The sequence below is a fragment of the Anser anser genome, assembly GCF_964211835.1.
Source record: "Anser anser genome assembly, chromosome: 19".
Classification (NCBI taxonomy): domain Eukaryota; kingdom Metazoa; phylum Chordata; class Aves; order Anseriformes; family Anatidae; genus Anser; species Anser anser.
Genome location: NC_139740.1, coordinates 324,897 through 347,002, shown reverse-complemented (window position 1 = coordinate 347,002; position 22,106 = coordinate 324,897). Strand labels below are relative to the sequence as shown.

The 22,106-nt window shown below is 39.3% G+C and overlaps 2 protein-coding genes across 2 annotated transcripts in view; both read left to right on the top strand.

The window, feature by feature from the left end:
* The window catches only part of LOC310883925 (uncharacterized protein C6orf52), a 42,906-nt gene that overhangs the window by 19,425 nt on the left and 1,375 nt on the right, over positions 1–22,106 (top strand). The window contains exon 2 of the mRNA XM_083805013.1: positions 21,719–21,914. Within this exon, the coding sequence (XP_083661139.1) occupies positions 21,855–21,914 (60 nt within the window). The 5' untranslated portion in view covers positions 21,719–21,854. The remainder of the gene's footprint in view (positions 1–21,718; positions 21,915–22,106) is intronic.
* Positions 4,897–21,806, top strand: LOC310884047 (uncharacterized protein; the record flags this gene model as incomplete). The annotated part of the gene is made up of 5 exons (XM_083805228.1): positions 4,897–5,091; positions 6,194–6,246; positions 8,929–9,055; positions 10,682–11,155; positions 21,783–21,806. The coding sequence occupies exons 1-5, from the start codon at positions 5,005–5,007 to the stop codon at positions 21,804–21,806; spliced, it is 765 nt and encodes a 254-aa protein (XP_083661354.1). The 5' UTR covers positions 4,897–5,004.

Genomic DNA, 22,106 nt, shown 5'->3' with positions numbered 1-22,106 from the left:
AAATCAACTTTGCTGATCCTTTGTTCTTCTGGTACACAGAGGCATGCAGGACTAAATGCAGTCCCAAGATAAGCAGTAACATGCTTTCTGTTTTGAACGATTCATATAGTTCTTGGAGAGAGTTATTTGCCCCCAAGAGTTCTTGGAAATAGCAAATAAAAACTGCTGACAACTCTGATTAGCTAGAGCTGAATCGAAAAGGAAAGTCAAATCAGGTTTGGTAGGAATGTATTTAAATGAAAGTGACTTTTATCGATAAATCAAAAGGAATTTGAAGAAAATGAAAACGCGGGTTTGCTGGCTCTGTTCTGACAGTCCATTTGTGCAACGGAAAAAGGGCAGTACAAGTACCTCACTTACGGGAAACCTTGAAACCTTGTGGTGCAAAGCTGGGAACCCTCTTTGGTCGGCTATTTTTGTTTTTTACAATATTACTGCATTATGGTAAAAAGAGGAACCAAAATACTAGGCTTTTAAAGGAGAGAGTAGCTTGCTTCTTGCTGCTTGCTGTGAATGACAGCAAGGTACTAGAGAGTCCAGCGAAGGGCCACCAAGAAGATCAAGGGACTGGGAGCACCTCTCCTCTGAGGAGAGGCAGGGACTGCTGGGCCTGTTTAGCATGGAGGAGAGGAGGTTTGGGGGGATCTTATTGGTGTATATAAATACCTGAATGGATGGTGCAAAGAGCATAGAGAGCCATTGTGTTTTCAGCGGTGCCCAGTGCCAGGTCAAGAGGCAACAGGCACAAACTGAAACGTGAGGCTCTGTCTGAGCATCAGGAAATGCTTTTGCACTGTGCGGGTGATGGAGCCCTGGCACAGGTTGCCCGGAGAGGCTGTAGAGTCTCCCTCTTTGGAGGTCTTCAAGAGCTGACTTGACATGGTCCTGGGCAACCTGCTCGGGGTGGCCCTGCTTGAGCGGGGGGGTAGACCAGGCGATCTCTAGAGGTCACTTCCAACCTTAACCATTCTGTGGTTCTGTGAGTCTCACTTGTGTTTTTACATGCTGCGTGGTCTGCTTCCTGTCTTCACATCGTGTGATAAGCACAGTGTGGTTATTTGAGGGGTTTAACCTGGGAAGAAAAAAAGTCACACCAAAGGAAGTTTTTGACTGATATTTGAAGTTGGGTGGTGCAAATAAACAGTTTACTTTTTCAGTGTAATGTTTAGATCTGTTACAGTTTAAATCAGATCTTTATCTTTTAAGACAAAGATTTGCAGCCAACTTTAATCTTGGGGGAAGGGAGGAAGCAAGAGAGAAGTAAAACTAGTTCCTGGTTATGATTGTATACACTGATTTTAAGATGGTACACTTAGACCATCGTGAAACTCTGAGGTCTGTGTTGTTACTGAAAATGCTTTCTGTACCACAAGCCTTTTCTTGAGTTCTGTTTCCCTGATTACTGCTTCGGAGGCCTTAGCAGTCCTAGCATCATCCGTCTTGACCTTTTACAAGTACGGAGTTCTTTTATTGCTCGTGCAACAAGCACGTGCAAGATGCACTGAGGCCCAAGGTAAACTTCATTAAACTCCGAACGTATTCTCTTCTTTATGGCTTGAACTCCCAGTGACTGCATGTTTCTCTGTCATCAGAATATATTGATTGTATCATCAGTGTAGCCTTGGGACGTAAAAAACATGCCTCCTTAGCTGAGAATTGACCATTGTAACACTTAAAATGCTAATTTTTCAGGCACAAAAGAGAGCGAAAGCTAGAGAAGAAACTGTGCGGTCCCACGCTACCTTGAGTACCTCAGCGTGGTGCATCTTGGAGGCAGTGGAGAAGCTGTCAAGCCCTTTGTTGGTAAATAGCACTTCTTTTAATCTGTTTTTGCTTCATGTGTTTATAAAACTTAGTAAATGTGCCATCAAAGGATAAAGATAAAACTATTCTTCCTTACGTTGTGGCCGGTTTAATTTATTGCGCTGTTTTTTCAACAGGATGCTAAAAGAATGACATCTCTTTTGCCGCTGTGTTGTGTAAGTTGACCATGAACCCCCACATTTTTGTTGCAGGGAACCCTCTCTCTCAGGAGAAAAAAATTGCCCTCTAATATTTATGCTTTGTTTTTTCCCTCAGCCTCCGGACATAGATAAACCGGATATTACTGACTTCCAGTCCAAACGAAGAAAGGTAAGAACCAATAATGTCTTAAGCTGAGGTAGATAACTTTTTCAATGCTTTATCACTATTAGAAAAATTTTCTCAAACCTCAGTGACAACATAGACATCAAATCAAGTTAATATTGGCATGTATCCACAATAGATGATGGGCTGTGAAGATTACTCAGGTTAAGAATTATGTTATCTTTGTAAGTTGAGAGCAACAGCTCTAGAACACACCAAGTCGTTTTATCTTGTCCCCCAACTTGGGGTGAAGCTGCATATTAAAATTCCTCTTGAGGCAAGTTTTCTCTTGAAGAAATGATCACAAATAGAAAAATACTGCTTGAGTGGTCATATAGACTTTGTACAGACTTCCGTGTTCATTCGGGCACAGAAAACTAATTTTTCTGCTTTTTATCACCATTCAAAGTAAAGAGGAGGAAAATTGTTAATTTCCGACGCTATAAATCTTACGCTCCTAAATTCCTATTTGGAGGTAGCACAGAACTGGTGAGAATGCTGTGGTAAAGCATGATTTCCTTTCATTTTGTTTAAAAAATGAAAACTAGTCATCTTTTTTTGATGACTTTAGTTAGGGGTATCATTAAATTGCAAAACTGTACCAGGCACAATAGCTCTTGGTGTATTAAATGCCTAACTGGGGGAATTAATATTTTTCATTTTTACCTTTAAAACCAGCGATGAACCATCGTTGGAGTCTGATAAATTTTCCATAAAATTAAATGGGCATCTCTTTCTGCGAAAACATCTGTGTTTCCAGTATCAGTCTGAGTGTACAAATGACCACTTGTTAAGTGTATGGGCTTCTTAGGCTGGAAATCAAAGTGGACAGTAATACTGGTTGCTTATTGCTTTTAACTCTTTCAATCTCTGTATTGTTTAGCCAGCACAATCTCCATTTGGTAAAGTTCTAAAATGAATGTAGCAGCAACTGCTTAGTTTTTAGGGGGGTAGAGGTTTTTTTTTTTCTTTTTCTTTTCCGACGCTATAAATCTTACGCTCCTAAATTCCTATTTGGAGGTAGCACAGAACTGGTGATAATGCTGTGGTAAAGCATGATTTCCTTTCATTTTCTTTAAAAAATGAAAACTAGTCATCTTTTTTTGATGACTTTAGTTAGGGGTATCCTTGGGCTTATTAAATTGCAAAACCCTTAAATGACCACTTGAAGATCAGGTGACTGAAGGAAATAACAAGATGTGCAAACTTTTCATCTTCTGTTCTAATGAGAAAAGGGACAGTGTCTCAAGAAGTTTCTGTGCTAATTCCTTGACTGGATGGATGTATAATTAAGTTTACAATCACTTCAGAGTTTACAAACATCTCAGATTTCCTGGACCATCTTTTCACCATCTGCCAAATTACAAGGGCATGGAGAAGTGAAGTATATCATAAATATTATCCAAATAACTAAAACCAAATCTGGTGTGAATTCTCAGTTATATTATAGCAATACACCTGTGATAAGGCATTAAGAAAGATCTGCCAGATTTGCAACAGAGAGCCTGAAATTGTCAGCCACTAAATGAATGTTGCACGCAGCTGTCAGTGGGTGAAAGGAGATAGATTGTCTATTCATAATACTAGAATTCATAATGGTGGCGGGAGAAGGGTAGCCCGTGATGAGAAGCAATTATTTGCTGAGGAGACGATCGTGTGTTTTCCTGCTAAAGTGAACATGCGGTTGACGGAACACTTGTGCACTCGGGCTAAACTTCTGCAGTGGGTAGCAGTGATGTGGTATTTTTCTTATTTCAAGGAACTGTACCAGGCAGAATAGCTCTTGGTGTATTGAATGCCTAACTGGGGGAATTAATATTTTTCTTTTTTACCTTTAAAACCAGCAATGAACCGTCGTTCACTCGAAGTAGATTTGTGAACTTACATAAAACATGTCTTATTCAAGGTTTCAAACTGAATGTAATATTTTTTAGAAAGATGTATTTTTGTATACTTTAGAGAGAGTGTGAATCCTATTACTAAGAGCTGGGAGATACTGTGAAATTAAAGCTGCGGTGTAAACGATTTCCTGTTGGTATTGATTTGAACAATAGCATGCTTCCTAAGACTGTATTTTCTGATCCTTAAGACCGCAGGCGGAGCCATCGGTAAATCTTGTAGCCTTTAGGGTTTGTTTTCTGTCTGACAGTTCAGTTAAGTCAGTTTTGCAGAACACACAGTGGTCTGTGTTAAAAATTAACTCTGGTCTGTGAAAATGCTTTGAAAAGGGAAGTCAAACCCACTACTTGAAGTGCATCTAATGCACATGTAAAGCATTGGATCATATTTTAATGAATGAGATTATTGTAAGACTGACAAGTTGTTTTTTTTGAGTGTGTTCTATTGTTTGTGTAACTTTGAAGGGGGAAAATGTAGGGGATGTGAAGCCCAGAAGCCTGTATAATTAGTTGCTTATCACTTCAAATGTTAAATTAATGAATTAAGCTACTAAAAAAAAAAAATCACAGTGTGGGCAGAGGAAAAGATAGGAGCATATTCTAGGAACATGGATTATTTTAATTATGGTAGCATGAATTATTTTGTCTATGAAGCTAACTGCCAAATTTTGAAACGGAATTCAGTCAGACTTTGGCTACTTATATATAGCTTTATGGATTTCGTTACTGGTTTTCTGGTGATTTCCCTCTACAAGTTGAACGGTCTTCAGAATTTTCAAATTGTATTCACTGAGTGCCAAGACCGATGGGGGGAGGTTTATAGTTCTGTAATTTGTTTTCATCAATAAATATTGGAATTAATTTGGGTGGACATAAGGATAAATTGATTGCTGTTTCCCTTTCAAAGCTGGAATCCCAGAATGCATTCCAGCCTCCACCTGTTAAGAGACTTGTGACACCAACAGTAAACCGTCAGCCGATGCGTTATACGCGGTATTCTGAACCATCACCGACTTCAACTACTCAGTCCAGCAAAATTTGCCAGAGAGTAGACACAAAGTACCAAGTGAGTACATTTTTGAGTCCTTATGTGCCTGTTTTTTTTTTCCAGTCTTGGAATGTTTCTCAAACCAATTGTTATCCTATCTTTGCAAAAAGTACTGATAGTATGTTTGAGGCGAGCTTTAAGGCAGTGGGAACCATTGTGAAATAGATTGAGCTTTTATGGATTTAATTCTGTTTTTGGAACACTCAGTGTCTTGTGGTTGTTTTCACGATGTCATGATGTGCTATTGAGTCATCCTGTTGTCAGTGAAAGAATATTAAAAGACAGAAATGTTTTCCTTTTATATTCTCATGTACACAAAGCTGTCACTGATGAAACATGCTCGTGTTCTGTGTAAACTATTCCAGGTGAGCTATGTGCTCCAAGTGAGAGTTCTGACAATGTGCTGAGTTATCGGTTTTGATTGCTTTGGAGTAGATGGAGTCTGATAAATTTTCCATAAAATTAAATGGGCATCTCTTTCTGCGAAAACATCTGTGTTTCCAGTATCAGTCTGAGTGTACAAATGACCACTTGTTAAGTGTATGGGCTTCTTAGGCTGGAAATCAAAGTGGACAGTAATACTGGTTGCTTATTGCTTTTAACTCTTTCAATCTCTGTATTGTTTAGCCAGCACAATCTCCATTTGGTAAAGTTCTAAAATGAATGTAGCAGCAACTGCTTAGTTTTTAGGGGGGTAGAGTTTTTTTTTTTCTTGTTTGTTGATAAATGATAGAAAACAGAAAAGTATGTCCCTTTTACGGGGTTGGCAAACACAAGTTTTGATGAAAACTCTCCCCCCCACACACACAATTTTTGTCATTTTGTTTAAAATAATTACTTTCTTTGTTAGAGGATTTGACAAATTTGATTTAGTGTTCTATCAGTTTGTCCTCAATGCTGAGTGAAGCAGTGATGCTTACTTTAGCCCCAAAATTTAACTGAACTGTACCCACAATGCTGAATTAGGGAACAACGTTAAGTAGGTGAGGTGTATTCAGGGCTATAAAATTAAAAATAAATAAATAAAATAAAAACCACAAAAAACCACATGAAGTGGTTGTTGGTACTTTGTGTATTCTGTACATATTCAGCTAAGTCTTGAACTAAACTTAACTTGCAGGGGATGAGAGAGAAGACTTTGCCTGCAGAACAGCGAGCAGAACCATCTGAAAGGTATGACATCTATTAATTTAAAACTTACTTGAAGAAAGAAAGAAATCTCCTTTTTCAGTACGGTCTGCACCTGAAAGGTGGTGACAGTTCTCAGTAAAAGGAATGGGAAATCCAATGAAAATTTTGTATTTTGAGGCAGCTGCAAAGTCTGGATTGTGTTTGAAGATCAATATAACTTTGAGAAAATTGTTGTTTTTGTGAAAGGAAGGAAGATGAGCAAGAATAAAAGTACTGATACACCACTTTTTATCCCAAGTTTATCTTCTGAGAAGGATACGAAGATGGGAAACGAGGCACGTTATAATGCTGTATCCACAGAAAGGATCTTTGCTATTGGAGGCCTTATTTTTTCCTTCTACAGGAAATATGGCTCATTTTGTAGTTTAACTAAATCTGTAGCGTTACAAATTTTGCTTTGACAGATATTTCATGGTTTATAACTCAGTTTACTTATAACAAAATAATTTGTCCCTCCTAATGTTCCCTAGGGGAAAAGCTATTAGTTTTAGCTATTTAATTGCTTGCAGTTTGAAAGCTCTGTCCTAATGGGATGATTCTTTCTGAAGCATTCTTTAGAAGGTGAAGTAGGGGAAGTGAGTTACAGTTCAGGAGGATGTTTATTGATGTGTTTTTTTCTTTATTTTTTAAGCAAAAACATGGAGGAAGATTTATGATTTATTATTCTTTTTTTTAATACTCCTTTCATGATGAAGTTAATTGTCTGCTTTGAGTTCACATGAAGACCATGTGTTCTTTAGAATCATTTGAGGCCAAATGCTAACTCATCTCTAAAATAAAAAAAATCCAGCAGAATTAATTGAATTTCTTCTTGAGGAGACTGCTTTGTGTTACACTGCTTTCTTGGTTTAGGTCAAATGAGTTATCCTCCAGATAATATTGATGGCTTTTCCTTCTGGGCAAATGGTGTTTTGGGTAATAATGCTTGAGTTAAGAGACTTTGCACTCTGTTTTTAGGGAGTCGCTCTTTTCAAAGAACAGTAGCAGGGAATTTTGTTGACTCTATGCTCATCTGCCAAGCAATTCTTAGGTGACCATGGGCATTCTTTGGCTTGCAGAAAGAACTCAACACTTTGTTTTGGCATCTAAAAGTTGGACTTCACAACAACCACCTTTTTAGGGGTGGAAGCGACTGGCTTTAAGGTTCTGGTACAGGTGCAATCAGGTGCTGGGTTGTAATTATGTTTTTTTCAAACTGTTCTAAATTGTCTTTGTTAGAACTCCTTTCTACTTCTCCATTTAGGAAGGAGATACAGAAAACTCACACTGCTTTTGATTTCGTTCACAAAGTTTATTGCAGTGCCCTACCTTTTGTTTGTAGAGTAGGTAGTGGTGGTAGTGTTTTTTGTGATGCTGGTCTCTGTTGGGTGCCATGTTCTGGAGCAGGAGCACCACACTGATCTGCTGGCAAGAGTCCCTTTGGACAGTTGAGTTGGAATACTCAGTAAATCTCTGGCCCACCAATGCTATATATCTATGCGTGTGTGTGTATATATATATATTTTATATCCTGAGTCCAATTGTAGATTAGACTTGCTTGAAGGCTGACAACTGTCGTTGCCCCCTTGAAGCTCACAGGTGTTAACAGAAAGAGGAATATGGGCTGTTATGGGCAAGCGATAGTTGTCTGAATGAAGATCTATTTTGATGTAAGACTTTTTTCAGAATTCTAATGGATTGACAGTTTGGATTAGAGAAAAGTCTGAGCATCTGCCTTAGGGATCTGTCTTCCTCTATGCAGTTACAGTGCTAAGCAGGCTGTTGTCAAGTATTTGACAAGTTTAGACCAGTTCTCCTCCTCAGTATTGTGGGAGTTTGACCTGGTGTCTTCCAGTGCGATCTAATGCACTTTTGTACTGACTGACTGATTGGCTGCAAGATAAGCTTTGAGGTCACAGTTTTTCCAGGCATACTTCATTTTCTTGCCATAGTACTTTTGTTAGAGTTATTCCCTATTCCACTTCTGGTTTGGGTTATTTTTTCCCCATTTGCTCTTGGATTAGGATATCTTTCTGGTTTTGAGCTAGGCTTTTTTAAGTACCAGAAAAACGCCTTTGTATGCCTTACAAAAGGGATCTGTATTCATGTCTGAAAAGACTTCTGGAATGTTGGCATACCCAAACACCTCTGCTGTTCCTGCTGATGGCCACATGAAAGCCAGAGCTGCTTCTGAAGCTTAGGCCATATTACCTTGCCACACAAGTCTAAGGCGTCCCTATTCTATCAGAGCTGTTGGCAGTGTTTCCCATGTGTATGTGTGCATATGTGCACTCTTTCTGTATTTTTGTGAGCTGTTCTTTTATATCCCTGCAAAAGATACACGTGCATCGCAGAATCAGAGAACCAGTCCTATTTAAAGGAAGCACTGGAAAATAACAATCTAAATCAGCTCTTCTATTTCAGGTCTTCTGGCTTAGTCATTGTTCCCGTGTGAACGGTGCACTTATGTATGTCCTTTTCATTGCTGCTGTTAATAAAGTTTTTCCTATTTAGAACATCAAGTATTTACCAGCGTTTAGCAACTTGTGAGACAGCTTTAGTTTTTTTCTGATCAGCAGGTTTCAATTCTAGGACTAATAACAGCTCTAATATCTTGAAAAAAAAATTTGGCTGGTAATTTTTTTTTCTCTTGTTTCCCCCAACTTCTGTACTGTCGTGTGCTAGCAATGTGACCAGCTACAAATTCAGTACTGCTGCGTCCAATGGTCTGTCTTCAGGAGTGAGTAGCGGAGGCGGCAAAATGAGAAGGGAAAGAGGAATACACTATTTATCAAGAGCTGTACAAGAACAGGTAAGTGACTCTTAAATTAATTGCTGTCACTGAGCTTACTGAAGTAACTAGCTAAGTGTGTCAGTTTTATTGCATCATAGTAAATTATAACAATACCGCTTTATTTTTGCATTGTTTTTGTTTTCTTGTGGGTTTCAGAGCAGGCTCCAATTGATTTCCTGTGTTTGAATACCTGAACTTTGCTTATGTAATTTTGAAATTTTTAATTCTCTTACCTTGGAGATTCTTCAAACTATAACATTTCTCGTTAGCAATTGAATGAATGAGTCCTAAGAGGAGAAGTAATGTTTTGGTGAAGGTTTGTATAGTTTTTCTACAGGAATGATACTTGAAACGAGTGCCAAGTATAAAAAGAAAAAAAAAAGCTTAATTTTTGGTTTCATATTTAAGTCATACAGAAAGATACAGGCCAAGAGTGTGAAAAAGAGTAGTAGAAGAGAGCATTCTGCATGTCTGCTAACGATGACTCAGTTTTTGATACTCACCAAACTCATTGTGAGAGAGTTTTTTTCTCATTTTAATAGGAAAAATCTATTCCATAAAACTATGACCATGAATATTCAGATTAATTTTTCTTTTATTGGATGTTATATAAGCTGCCTGTAAGTTAATTTAAGTATTTATGTTAACATTAAGTATTTAATTAATATTAAGTTAATATTAAGTATTTAAGTTAATTTAAGTTTCAAATCATTAAATGGGACTTCTGGATGATGCAATATAAAGAAATCGTAAACACTGTTGTTTATTCCTGTAACGCAAATAAAATAATGGTCCAAATATCAAAAGTTCCATAAACTTTTCAAATCAAAACTGTGAAACAGATGTAAGCTACAGGATGCACTGAATATCAGTAGTACCAACTTACATCCCTGCCTAGTCATTTCTAAGTAGATCATGATAGTACTGTACAAATTTTGGTCAGATTTTCTATGCCATTTAAAACATAACTCATCCAATCTTAGTAATCAAATAAAGTAAGTGGCAGGGATGAAAATTGAAGTTGTTAAGAGGCTCTCTTCTGATTTTTATATTTGCATCCTGATACATGGTATAGACTGTATTTACCAGAACACAATCTTCAGTGCTGCTAGTCTGACTTTCTTTGGTGCTTTTTGTGTTTAGTTTGGTTGTTGAACCTACCTGCTTCTTTAAACATTACCTTTTTCCACGTTCACTGCTGTAATGACTTTAGAAACTTTGGCAGCTATCCCGCCTAATTTTGCAAGAGGAACACTTTCTCACTTGTCTTGAGAGTGTACTCTTAATTGAAGCCATGCGAGGGTAGTTAGAAAGGATGATGCTTCTCCAGAGCTTTGATGACTAAAGTATAGAAAAGAAAGAAAAAAAATGTGATCTGTCCGTCTCTGTTCTGCACAGGTTTTGAGTTAACTTTCAGTGTTCTTGCTGTACAGTTGTTGAATAGAGTATAATGTGGAAGCAGGCCTGCCATAAATTAAAATGACGTGGTAGACAGAGGTGGGGAGATCGGGATTTCTTCTGGAAACTTGCTTTCTCTTAATTTGTATGGATTTTTGTTCTATTTAATTTTGTTAATAAATTGGGTGGGATGGGGTGAGAAAGTAGTATGTCTTGTATAAGAAAAATTAAAATTTGCAACTTTAGGAAGTGGAGGAACCAGTGCTACCGAACATACCCCTACCCATCAGTGCTGCATCGCTGCCTCAGTTCAATTCTAGTTTCGTTGGTAGTAGCGCTGTCTCAGCATCACCGAGCGCTGTTTCAACAGCAGCAATGAGCACGGCAACTCCAGCAGCTGCGACGGGCATGGCAAATCCATCAGAGGTGGAGGGCATGACAGATCCATCAGAGGTGGAGGGCATGACAGATCCATCGGAGGTGGAGGACTTGACAGATCTATCAGAGGAGGAGGTGGAGGACATGATATATACAACGGCGACGTCGGGCATAACGTGTTCAACAGTGCCCTCAGGCTTGACATATCCAATAATGGCGGCGGGCATGCCATATCTGCTGATGACAAAGGACAAGGCAAAGTCAACAGTGGCAACGACAAGCGTGGCAAATTCAACGGAGGCGGCAGGCATGGCAGATGCAGCAGCGACGGCGGCGGGCAAGGTAAATCTTTATGCTATAAATAATGTTTACAATGAGTATACTGCTTTATTGCGAGTTGACTTTTTCTGTGGTGCTCATGAAACTAACAAATATTAGTTTCTACGCAGCTGAATGAATTGGGGTTGTATGCCAGTTTGGGGAAAAAGGCATAAATGTTTTGATTCTGCTTCTCTCAGTCTTAGAGCCTGCCAACTCCCATTTAACGTGATTGTATAACTGCTTCAAATGCTGTGGAAGTCTGCGGGGGAAGGGGGGTGTGGACTTTATGCCAAGTTATTTATAGTGGTTTGGGCAGGGGTAGAGTTAATTTTCTTCGTAGTAGATGATGCTGTGTTGCAGATTTGTGAGCAAAACAGTGTTGGTAAGGCACTGGTGTTTTAGCTGTTGCTGAGCAGTGCTTACACAGTGACAAGTCCTTTTCTGTGTCTCACGCTGCCCTGCCAGCGAGGAGGTCGGGGATGCACAAGAGGCTGGGAGGGCACTCAGCCAGGACAGCGGAGCCCAGAGGACCGAAGGGATATTCCACACCATTTAGCATCGTGCTCAGCAATAAATGCTGGGGGAAAGAAGGGGAAGGAGCGGGGAGTATGTACAGGGTTATGGCATTTGTCTTTCCAGGTAGCCATTACATGCGATGAGTCATTAATGCTACCTCAAATTTAACAACTTTACTTCTTTATTTCCAGTTCTTTTCCCTGTTCCACTTGGAGGGAGTGAGCGAGTGGCTGTGTGGTGCTTAGTTGCCTGCAATGGTTAAACCACAACTTTATTTAAGTTATTAAATTAGAGGTAACGTGGTCATATGAGCCTCACATAGAATGAGCCTAGGGTGCAATAATTGGCATATTATTGCAATAAAATAAACATTAATCTGTTCCAGAGTACTTGAAATATTTTTTGTACGGTTTGAAGTAGACAGCTGCTTTAACATGTTGAGGTGTTTGCTGAAGTTCTTGGAGTATCATTGGGCTGAGTTTGCCGTTCTTCAGCTTCCTGGCTTGCTTTTCCGTGCATTTAGACCTAAGTAGCATCTCCAGCTTTTCCTCTCAGTTTCTGGAATTTGGTTTTGAAGATATTGTCCTATACCCACTTGGAAACTTCCCTGTGTTTTATTATTACTTTTATCTGCAAAATAACTCAAACATCAGGTTTTTCGACGTCACTGCGGGACTTCTGTTGGGTAGTGAATTCAGGTAGTTGTTGCTCTTAAATATAAACCTTTAATTCTTTTGAAAATACAGATACGACCAACAAGTACTGTTAGCAGTCCTGAGTTCGCGTTTTCATCTCCAGTTGTGAAATCTACTGAGGCAGAAGTGCTACCTACGTCTTCTGTAAGTAAAATAATAAAGGAGCTTGACTTTTTTTCTTAGGCATTTAGTAGGCTGTTGCAGAACACTAAAGCAGAATCTGCCTTGATGGAGAAAAGTATGTAGGCTTCTGGCTTATAATTTGTCATTCAGCATGCGTGCTACAAATGTGAAGAGCAGCTTTCAGATTTGGTTTTGTGTGTGCATTCGATTGAAGTTCCTGTGGCTTGAGAATCTGAAAAACCTCTCTTGTTCATAGCAGATTGGGTTTACATTTAGTGTTCCCGTTGTAAAATCGGCAGAACTTTCTGGACCCAGTGGTACTCCAGTGACGCCCTTTCTTACCCTAGGTAACTGAAACTTTAGCACTTCAGATCTGAAGTGCTGATTTTCCTTTTTTTCTTTATTAAATCTTCAATCTGTCCTGTCTGCGCATGCTAGCAATTCCAGGCAGTGTTGGACTTCTGCAGTATTTTTCCAGTGACAGATCTGCTTTTATAATTTTTGTTTTGTTTTGTTGCTTTTTGTTTTGCTTGTAATCATAAAGCATTGCAAAGTAAGTAGAATTTGTGAAGATTCTTATGTGAGAAGCATGAAAGCTGGAAATTCTTGTTTCTAACAAAAGTGAGTATAATCTGCTCTAACTAGGTCACATTGTGAAAGCTGTTTTTGTTTTCTTTTGTTTCAAAAGACACCACCACCTCAACCAACATCAATACACAGAAAGAGGAGGTCAAAGATTTTGCTGGTGGTCCCTTCACCACTGCCCACGTCTTAAAGGAAGGAAGCGTCTTAGACGTTCTAAAAAATCCTGGTGAGATAATGAACTCCTTTTAAAAAGATGCTGCAAAAAATACGCTAGCATTTTTTATTAAAAAAAAACCAACACACGACTTATGGTTAATAGAGTATCTGCTATAAATATGAATGTAGGAGAGCATTACATTAAGCGCTGCGTTTGTTAGGGTGCATCTGCCCCCTTCTATTCTAAGTGGTGTTTGTTGCTGGAAGTAAAACTGCAAGATGAAAAGCAGATGGGTTGCATCTCCTTTACGTGTTAGGATGTAATTGTAAATGAGGTACTAAGAGAATTAGCCAGATAATCGGTGTTTCATTTTAAGTAAATACAATTTGTGGAATTGAAAAGGAAATGTTTGTAAAGCTCAACACTCCTGTCCCACCTTCAGCCCAGGTGAAGAAAGAATAGGAAAGAGCTTCAGTTCCAAATACATGGCGAAAGCTGCGAATCTTTGGGCCTTAGCTTACAATGGCTCCTGTGGATTAAAATTTAAACTGCAAACAGAAGTGGAGTGTTTTACGTTAAAAACCCTTTTCTGAATTTTGTTTTTAAGCAATTGCAATTGTTTTCAACAGTTTCATAAAGTGTGTCTGTGGAAAAGATATCTTTTAAGAAAAAGGGCTTTATTGAATTTGATCTTTTCCCAAAAGTCTTCTAACTTACATACTTGTGAAGAAGGCAGCACATTTCTCTACTGGAAAGAGCTAAGTGAGAGAAAATACATTGTGCATTTTGTTTAAGGAAAGACCTCTGAGTGAAGTGACATTCACTTTCTTTATCGGTTTAAAAGAAGCAGAATCGAAATCCACATTGTTCAAAGACTTCAGTTTTGACTAAAAAAAAACCAACAAACAAACCACAAAACAACTATGTTCAAGGTAGATTTACAAGCAACTTGAGCTGCTGTTTAAGATGCATTTCCTTTAGTCTTTCTGTATTAGTAGCTTGTCTTTTCTGTTAAAATTGCCACCTTTTAAATAAGGAGTTGTCCTGTGTCCGATGCATTTTGAAAAAGATTATAGAAAATTAGACAGTTGTTCAATTGTCTTGAGTTTTTATTATTTAATTAATATTCAGCATCTGTGGGAAAATACCGTACGGATTGCTGCTCCGAGTACAAACTTCTGTACAGTTACTGGAGTAGATTTGAGTCATCTGCTACGGAAGGAGGAGCTTTAGAAATTTGATTCGATTGGGCATCGCGTCTTAATCAAATTGTATTATTTCCATTCCACGTTGGACTGTCAGATTTCAGTCAGCTACTGTCTGTTTGTACTTGTATCGACCAGTGAAAATGTTGATTTAAAGCTTGCTTGGAAACAAAGAGTTAAATGAAGCTTTAACGAAATGTTCTGTTGTGACCCAGTGCAGCAGATGAAATTTCATCCGTTTAGATAAGATTTCTGGGGACTTCCTGTTGCGCTCGGTCTGAATGTCTAGTTGTAACCATTGGCACCTGAGTTGAAATTTTTGCCCTCTAGTAAAGTCACTTAGTTACATGTAGTGAGGTGCTGCGCTAACAGGAAGACTTTTTTTTCTTGCTTCCTAGACTTTGGATTGTTGAAAACACGCTCTTCTACGTCTGCACAACCTACAACAAGCACAGTGGTTTATACTAGGCCTGCAATAACAACTTTTTCTGCAGGTAAAGAGACTTCTAAACAAGCATCGTACTGGCAATCTGATACATGTGACCCTTTTCTGCAAAACAAAGACATAAAGGACAAATGTGTAACTTGTCAAGCTACTAAAGCGTCAACAGTTGAGAGTATGAAACAGACAGTAAGTTCAAGTCAATGCGACACCTCAAAGCCAGCAGCGCCCCCAGCAGGGATGCTGGGCTTTGGAGACAAATTCAAAACAGTACCTGGAACGTGGGATTGCGATACATGCCTTGTCCAAAACAAACCGGAAGCTACAAAATGTATAGCATGTGAGACACCAAAACCTGGAACGGGAGTAATGCCTGCTCTGACATGACCAGTGGTCACAGACAGCTCGGTGACAGTGACATCCTCCTCGAGCAGCACTGACACAACAGCCACTCTGGGCTTTGGAGACAAATTTAAGAAGGCGAAAGGCTCTTGGGACTGTGGAATATGCCTTGTACCAAATAAGACGGAAGATAACAAATGTGTAGCCTGTCAGTCTGAGAAACCAGGTATGGTCCTTTTTTTCCTGTTGTTTCCATCCTAGCCTCTGTGAATCTTGTACAGAATAAAAGTACGTTGCATATATGGAATATTTTAAGCAACACGATTCCCAGGTACGGTTGATGGATTAGCGGCTGTCTGCAGGATTGGTTTACAGGCACTTCAGAGGTCTCAGCCCAGGTTCCAGCCTGTCGCATAAATTGAACTGATTGTGAAATGTATTAGTACGGAGCTGGATCAATGCAGATACCCCCGGCTTTGCAGCTGGTGAGGGAAGATGGCTGAAGTGGGTGACTTAATTTAAAAACAACATAGTGATTTTTCACTGGCGAAAATGAGAACTCCATAGAAAGAGTTAAAAATGACTGCGTTTTTCTCTTTCAAAAAATAAGTAAAAAAAATTACAGAATGTGTCCAAAATGCCTCTACTCACCGTTTGTATGTAATTGAGGGGAGATGTGAAGCCAGATTTCAAGACAGTGTAGTCTTAACTAGTCTTAAGCTAAAGCAGAGAGATGCCTATGAAGGTCAGTGGTAGGCTTCAAGAAAGCGAGTGACCCGCTGGGTAACTTCTTCAGGGCAGTACTGGGTTGTTTCCCATTGTGTGTGACCGTAATTGATTTTGAGCGTGGTTGTATTGTTTTTAAAATACGATTCTAATTCTAACTTTGACTCTAAATGTCATTTAACATGCCATTACATCGAAAAACACCTGTGCAAATATATCCTGGAAGAAACAAATTAAGATGGACTAGACCGGGCTTTTGTATTCATCCTGTGCGGTAAGACTGAAATTTCATGAGGTAAGATAATGGATTTCAGACAGAGTTGATTCTCTTGGACTTCCAACCTCTGAGCGGTCAGTCGGCATCTTTGTCTGAGGCTCTTGCCATTGCAAGGAGGAATTTTGGAAATGAGGGGTTTACTGTGACCATGGTGCAGTGAATTGCACGGTTACGTTGCACTTGTCAGGAGGAAGAGCGATGCAAGTAATACTAGGATAAAAGTTTTCTGCGTGTGCTGTGGAAGGGAAGAGCCATTCTTGTCTTTCCGGTTTTGAATTTGAAGCGTTATCTTCTGCTTCTCTCTTAAAAGGCACCTTTTTTTTAAAAGGCACCTGTCAGGCCTCTTTATGGAGGTTACACTGTGGTCAACAGCAGCAGAAGCTTGTGTGCTGAACAGAGTTGTGTGTTGTTTGGAAGCTTTGAGTTCCACTCTGGTTTTTTTGTTTGTTTGTTTGTTTCTTTGTGGGTTTTTGGTGGCTTTTATTTTTTTCAGGGGCGGGGGGGGGGGAGTTGTGGAGTAATTTTGAACATTTCTGTGGGATTTGACAAATCAAATTTAAAAGTTAATGTTCATTTTATAGTTCATGTTCAAACAGGATGGTTAACTGTCTTGTTTGTCTCACAGAGGGTCCAACACCTGTGACCAGTAGCAGTGCATCTGCATTTTCTGCTCCTTCTGGAGAATTTCTGGATTTAGACAAATTCAAGAAGCCCGAAGGAAGCTGGGATTGGGAGACCTGCTTGGTTCAAAACAAAGCAGAGGCCACGAAGTGTGTAGCCTGTGAAAGTGCAAAGCCAAGCACCAAAGCAGAGCTCAGAGGTAATACTTAATGATTAAAATGAGGATGCATATTCTGTGATTTATTTTTTGGTTTGCTCTGATTTTTTTTATTTTCTTACCTGTTAAGCACAATTATTTTTTCCTTTGAGGTGTGGCAAAATTATTCGTTTTTCCTGTAGGAATATTGCCTAGATAACATCTGTTTCCACACTTTTCCCCAAGAATAAGTTTATCCTTTTTAGAGAAAAGCTTTCATTAATGACGTGCTTGTTCTTTACATGCCCTACACGTTGTTCATTTGGAGTTCAGACTAAAAACATGATCTGTCAAAGAAGTTCGTATACTTTTTAAAGCCAGGTGGTGGGCAGAAAACACAGTTGTGAAAAGTTTTATGTAGAGAGGAAGCATGGGGTTTTCTTGTTTGTTTTACTGTTTGGTGGGTTGTTTGTTAAACAGTTTTGACTGGAAAGATCAGGACTAGAATGTAGTTCAAACCTTCACGTACTGCAGATACACCGTGGGTTACGGACTTGACATTCACTTATTTCTGCAGGTTTTGGTGCTGCGGCTGCGTCCACAAAATGCTGCCTTGCCATCATTTACATTCGGTGTTCACTCAGAGTGTTCAGGTGCAGAGTCTGCAGCTGCCTCACAGTTTATTTTGGGAAGGACAGAAGAGAAGCAGTACTTGCAAACCAGTACTTCAGGTAAACAGAGTATCTTTTGTCTTCACTTGTGCGCTTATGTCCATCAAGTAAGACCGCTGAAACCATACTAGAAAAAATCTGCGGGATTTGATATGTTCATGTACTAGAGCTTTAGAAAAAGTTTAATTCCTATATGCAGCATGTCTTCTGTCCTGGTTATTGATACGTACGCAATTAGTAGCAATCCCTTTTTTGATCTCAACACTAGGTTTAGACAAAAAATTGCGACACCTTAAGGAACCTGTCCTGCATCTCATACAAGCACAGAAGTTGCAGTGTCTCAATGCTAGCAGTACAGTTGGTGGTAAAATCTTTAGTAGGGTGAAATAGAGGCCTCACACCTTTCAGAGAAAAAAAGAGATTATTCCCACGTACTTGCAACTATGCTGCAGAGTGTACTGCTGTTACTCTAGTGCTACAAAGGTCCAAAAATCACTGAACAGTTATTAGCCAGTTTTGTATTCCTTTAATTTGTTGAAAGACTGCAGTAGAGGATTGAAGTTTTTATTGAGGATCACTGTGTGGAAAAATTCTGATTGTTAAATGTCATTTGTATGACTTAAGAACCGCGTTTTGGAGTACAGAATTCAGTATTAATTCCAGAAGGGGTAAGGGAAAGGACATTAGCTAGTAATCCCGAACAAAAGCAGTGTATAGAGCTATACTGATTTTAATCGCAGTATTCTTACAGTTGGTCTGTTACTGAACAGATATGTTTTGGGGAGATATGGTGGCCAGGGAGGCGTGTGTGTTTGTGTGCTTCCTCTTCTAGTTAAGGTTCTGGGGTTTGGTTTAGTCAGGAAAATTCGATGAGGCACCTTGTGTAAAAGGAAATGTTAACCAGCATTTTTCAACACGGTGTAGTCCCTTAAAAGTGTCGTAGATGAAAAGAGGCCATAAACGCTGGGGGAAAAAGTTAGTGGGAAACTGAAAGCAGGATCACATTCAGTAGTGAGAGAGCAGCAGCCTAGGGAAAGCTGATGAATGACTGTAACAGATAGTTCTATTTTAAGTGTAAAACAACACTCAGTACTTTATAATGGTGGTCTTACCAGAGGGTTCTTCTCCATGGCTCCTAAAAGCACGTCTTGAAGGCATTCGAGTGCAGTGAACTTAAGCTGTAAGAGTTGGGCTGGTAAGCTTGGCCTGATTTGAAGCTGTAGGCATGGGGCTATAATTTCTGAACAGGCTACAAAAGAAACTGTACCACTGTGCTTTTCAGTGCTCCGTTTAGCAAAGCCATCAAATTGTTGCAGGCAATTGATGTTGTTCTTCTAAGAGCACCTGAAAGATATTTTTGTTTGAAGAGTTCAGAGGTACCGGTTAATACTGGTTCAGATAATTACAGCCAGCTCTTGGTGTTTGTGACCAATAAAGTTTGTGGCTCCAAAAGGAGTGGGTTAGTGCTAACTGATTAACTGCTGTATATGCAGAAATATGGAATCTGATTACTTACGCAGAGAGCACTTAAAATGTATTGTTTTGCTGGCTCTCAGTGAGTTGCATCTTAATGCTACCAAGGAATAAGCTTTTTGCTTCTGGCCCAAGTTTTTTAATTTGGTGAAAGCCTTTTCTGTGCACGTGCACATGCCAGAGAGGTTGCTTAAGTAATAGAAGCTATAGTAGCTGCTATCTTCTGTTTTTTGTAGAAGACAGAAACTGAATTTGTTAGCTTTGTAACTGTTATGCATACCAGAATTGGTTTTCTCCCTTTTGAAAATAGTAGAGGGTATGCCTATGACAGATTTGGTGAGCAAGGTGATCAGATGAGGGCACTGCAAGACTGCCAGAACGCACCAGGTCTGGGGGGAAAAGGAATCCGGCTGAGCATAGGAATTTCTAAAAGGTAACCAAGGAGTTGTGCATTGATACAGTTATTCTAAATAATCAGATTCTTGTAGCTCTGCCTTTGGAAAGTCTGTGGCCCTTGCTGTAGTGGCTGTACACAGGATGCAGTCTACAAAACCAGAAATGCAGAAGTCCTATGTTTTGACTCCCTGGATTCATCAACCTGCTTCAGGATGGCTGGGGGAATCCAACTGTTAAGTCTAGCCAGACAGCGCAACTTGGGCTTAGCTGCCATTGTAACCAGCCTTGTTTCTCAACAGTAGCAAAGCTGAATGCATTGGTAAATATTTTCAGGTTTGGGCCTGCATAAGGTAGAAGGGACAAGAAGTGGTTTTATATGCTAGGGAGTTCTTGTTCTTAGAGCTTTCCCTCTAGTTTGAGAGAAGCACATAACTAGTTTTACAGTGGGTTGACAGGAAAGAAGTGGGGGGGAAAAATGGGAACGCAGGGAGATAGCCAAAGGCGTTATTACTAGAACAGGTTTAGAATGCTATTCTTTGCTTTTCATGAGCTTAGGGCAATGGGGAGTTTAAAGCTTAGCACTTCCTGAGAGGGTTTCTTACTCTACCGGCTCAGTTCTATCACTTATTTAAGGCAATTCAGGTCTCTGAACGGTTAAAGAATTGATACCAAATTTGATGAACTCTGATCCAGGATACTGACAAAACAGGACTTCATATAAACAATTTCAGTATGTTCATGAGGTTAGCTTGTGTGTTCTGTTAAATAGTAAAAAATGACACTTCTGTTTCTGTTTACCTAGCATAATTCTGCAAATGTTGCCTCCTTCTGCTTTAGAATGGAAATGCTCTTCTCCAAGAGAGCACTGTCCAAAATTCTTTGCCAAAATTTTTTGATTAAATTAATATGTTTTATTTTGAAAACAAGAATAAGCCACAAACATGTTTTCTTGCTTCGGCTATCCAGAAGAACGTCAACAGTATTTTCAGATTTTCCTTCCCTACACAACTGTATGTAGGAAGAGTGCAGTTGGAAGCAGAAGACCTAAGATGATGTATCTTCTGTTTGTTTACTACAGTAACAAGACAATGGATTACCTCTTTATTAGAACTTGTGTAGCTTTGCAGTATTGAAACAAATGTAGGTATTAAAATACACATCAGTAATACGTTTCTGAATGGCTGAGTACCGTGCTCTCTTAGCATTGAAATACCCAGCCATTGGATTAGTTTGTCCCTCATGTTTGCTTAGTTTGGAAGCTATTTCAGAATGCCTTCAGCTTGTATTCTTCCCCAAAAGCATAGAACTCACTTCTCTGCATCCCCAATTCAAGTCAGAGAAACTGGGCACTGCAACCACAGGAGGTCTGCCTGTACAGAATCAGTGAAGACAAGTCTAAACAGCGGATTTTTTTGAATATGCAGCTGGGTTATCTGAATGTTCTTTATGCAGTGTACCTCAGTTTTAGTACAGATAGCACTTGTCTTGGTTCTTGTCATTAGTCTGAAGCTGCCCCTGAGAAAATCTTGAAAGGGAAAGTAGTGAAAGCTAATCAGCTGGCCCTTTCTTCTTAAGAACCAGTGTATTTTGTAATTCTCCCACTAATAATAAGGCGTCACGCTGGAGAATCGCGATTGTGTTGTTAAGCAAGACTGACTTCACCTGAGCGGTATAGTTGGCAGCTGTTGAATGTTTAATGGACTTTAAACAAACAAAAAAACTGAGCAGGTGGAGGTAGACATGGCAAACTGACAGGCAGCGTCAGATGCTTCTTTGAAATGGATAATCTGACTCCATTCACTTCTTTCTGGAAATAAGATCTAGTAATTAACCAAACAAAAGATAGAAGGGTTAAGACTGCATCTTTAAAGCAGCTGTGCTTGATAAATGTCTCTGGTCTTAAATCAATCTTTAGCAAAGCACAGAGACTTAGCAGCAGCTTGCTTATGCCAACGCTAAAAATACTTGATGTGTACAGGTAACCATGTCAAGGCTCTGGAGTTAATCCATGAGAACAATTCCTTCTGGTATTGGCAAAGGTGAGGATGCTTGCTTCTATAGAAATGAGGTTTTGAGCTGTGACTTAAGCTGTCACTTAGGTGACTGTTTAGGAAAGCTTCCTTTTAAGTTTTGAAGTATGTAAGCTGACAAATTGTTTAAGTTCAGAACTGGGTTTACAGTTTCTGTTCTCTGACTGTATGCAACTTCTCATGTTTCAGACTGAAAGCAGAATTGCAGCGGTACCAGTCATACAACTATAATGATTATTGCCAAGATTACCAGAACTACCACTCGCAGAGGAGTTAAGATGCTCACGCTGACTACAACTACAGCTCCTATGCTCCCTATGACAGCATGCAAGCTGTTGGAGACTGCTCTTTAGGAGATTCTTTAATGGCTCCAGCTGTTTTTGAGGTAAAGATACTGCACGCTTGCTGTAAAGAAAATATTTCACAGATAATATGTTGTACAGATTTGTGTGAATCAGCAAAAAGAATCCGAAGTTGAAAACATGCTTTCTGCTTAGTGTGAAGTTAAAAGAGCAGATTCCATTCAGAGGTGTTTGTATTTAAGTGCTTAAATAGTAAATCCATAGAATTAGTGATT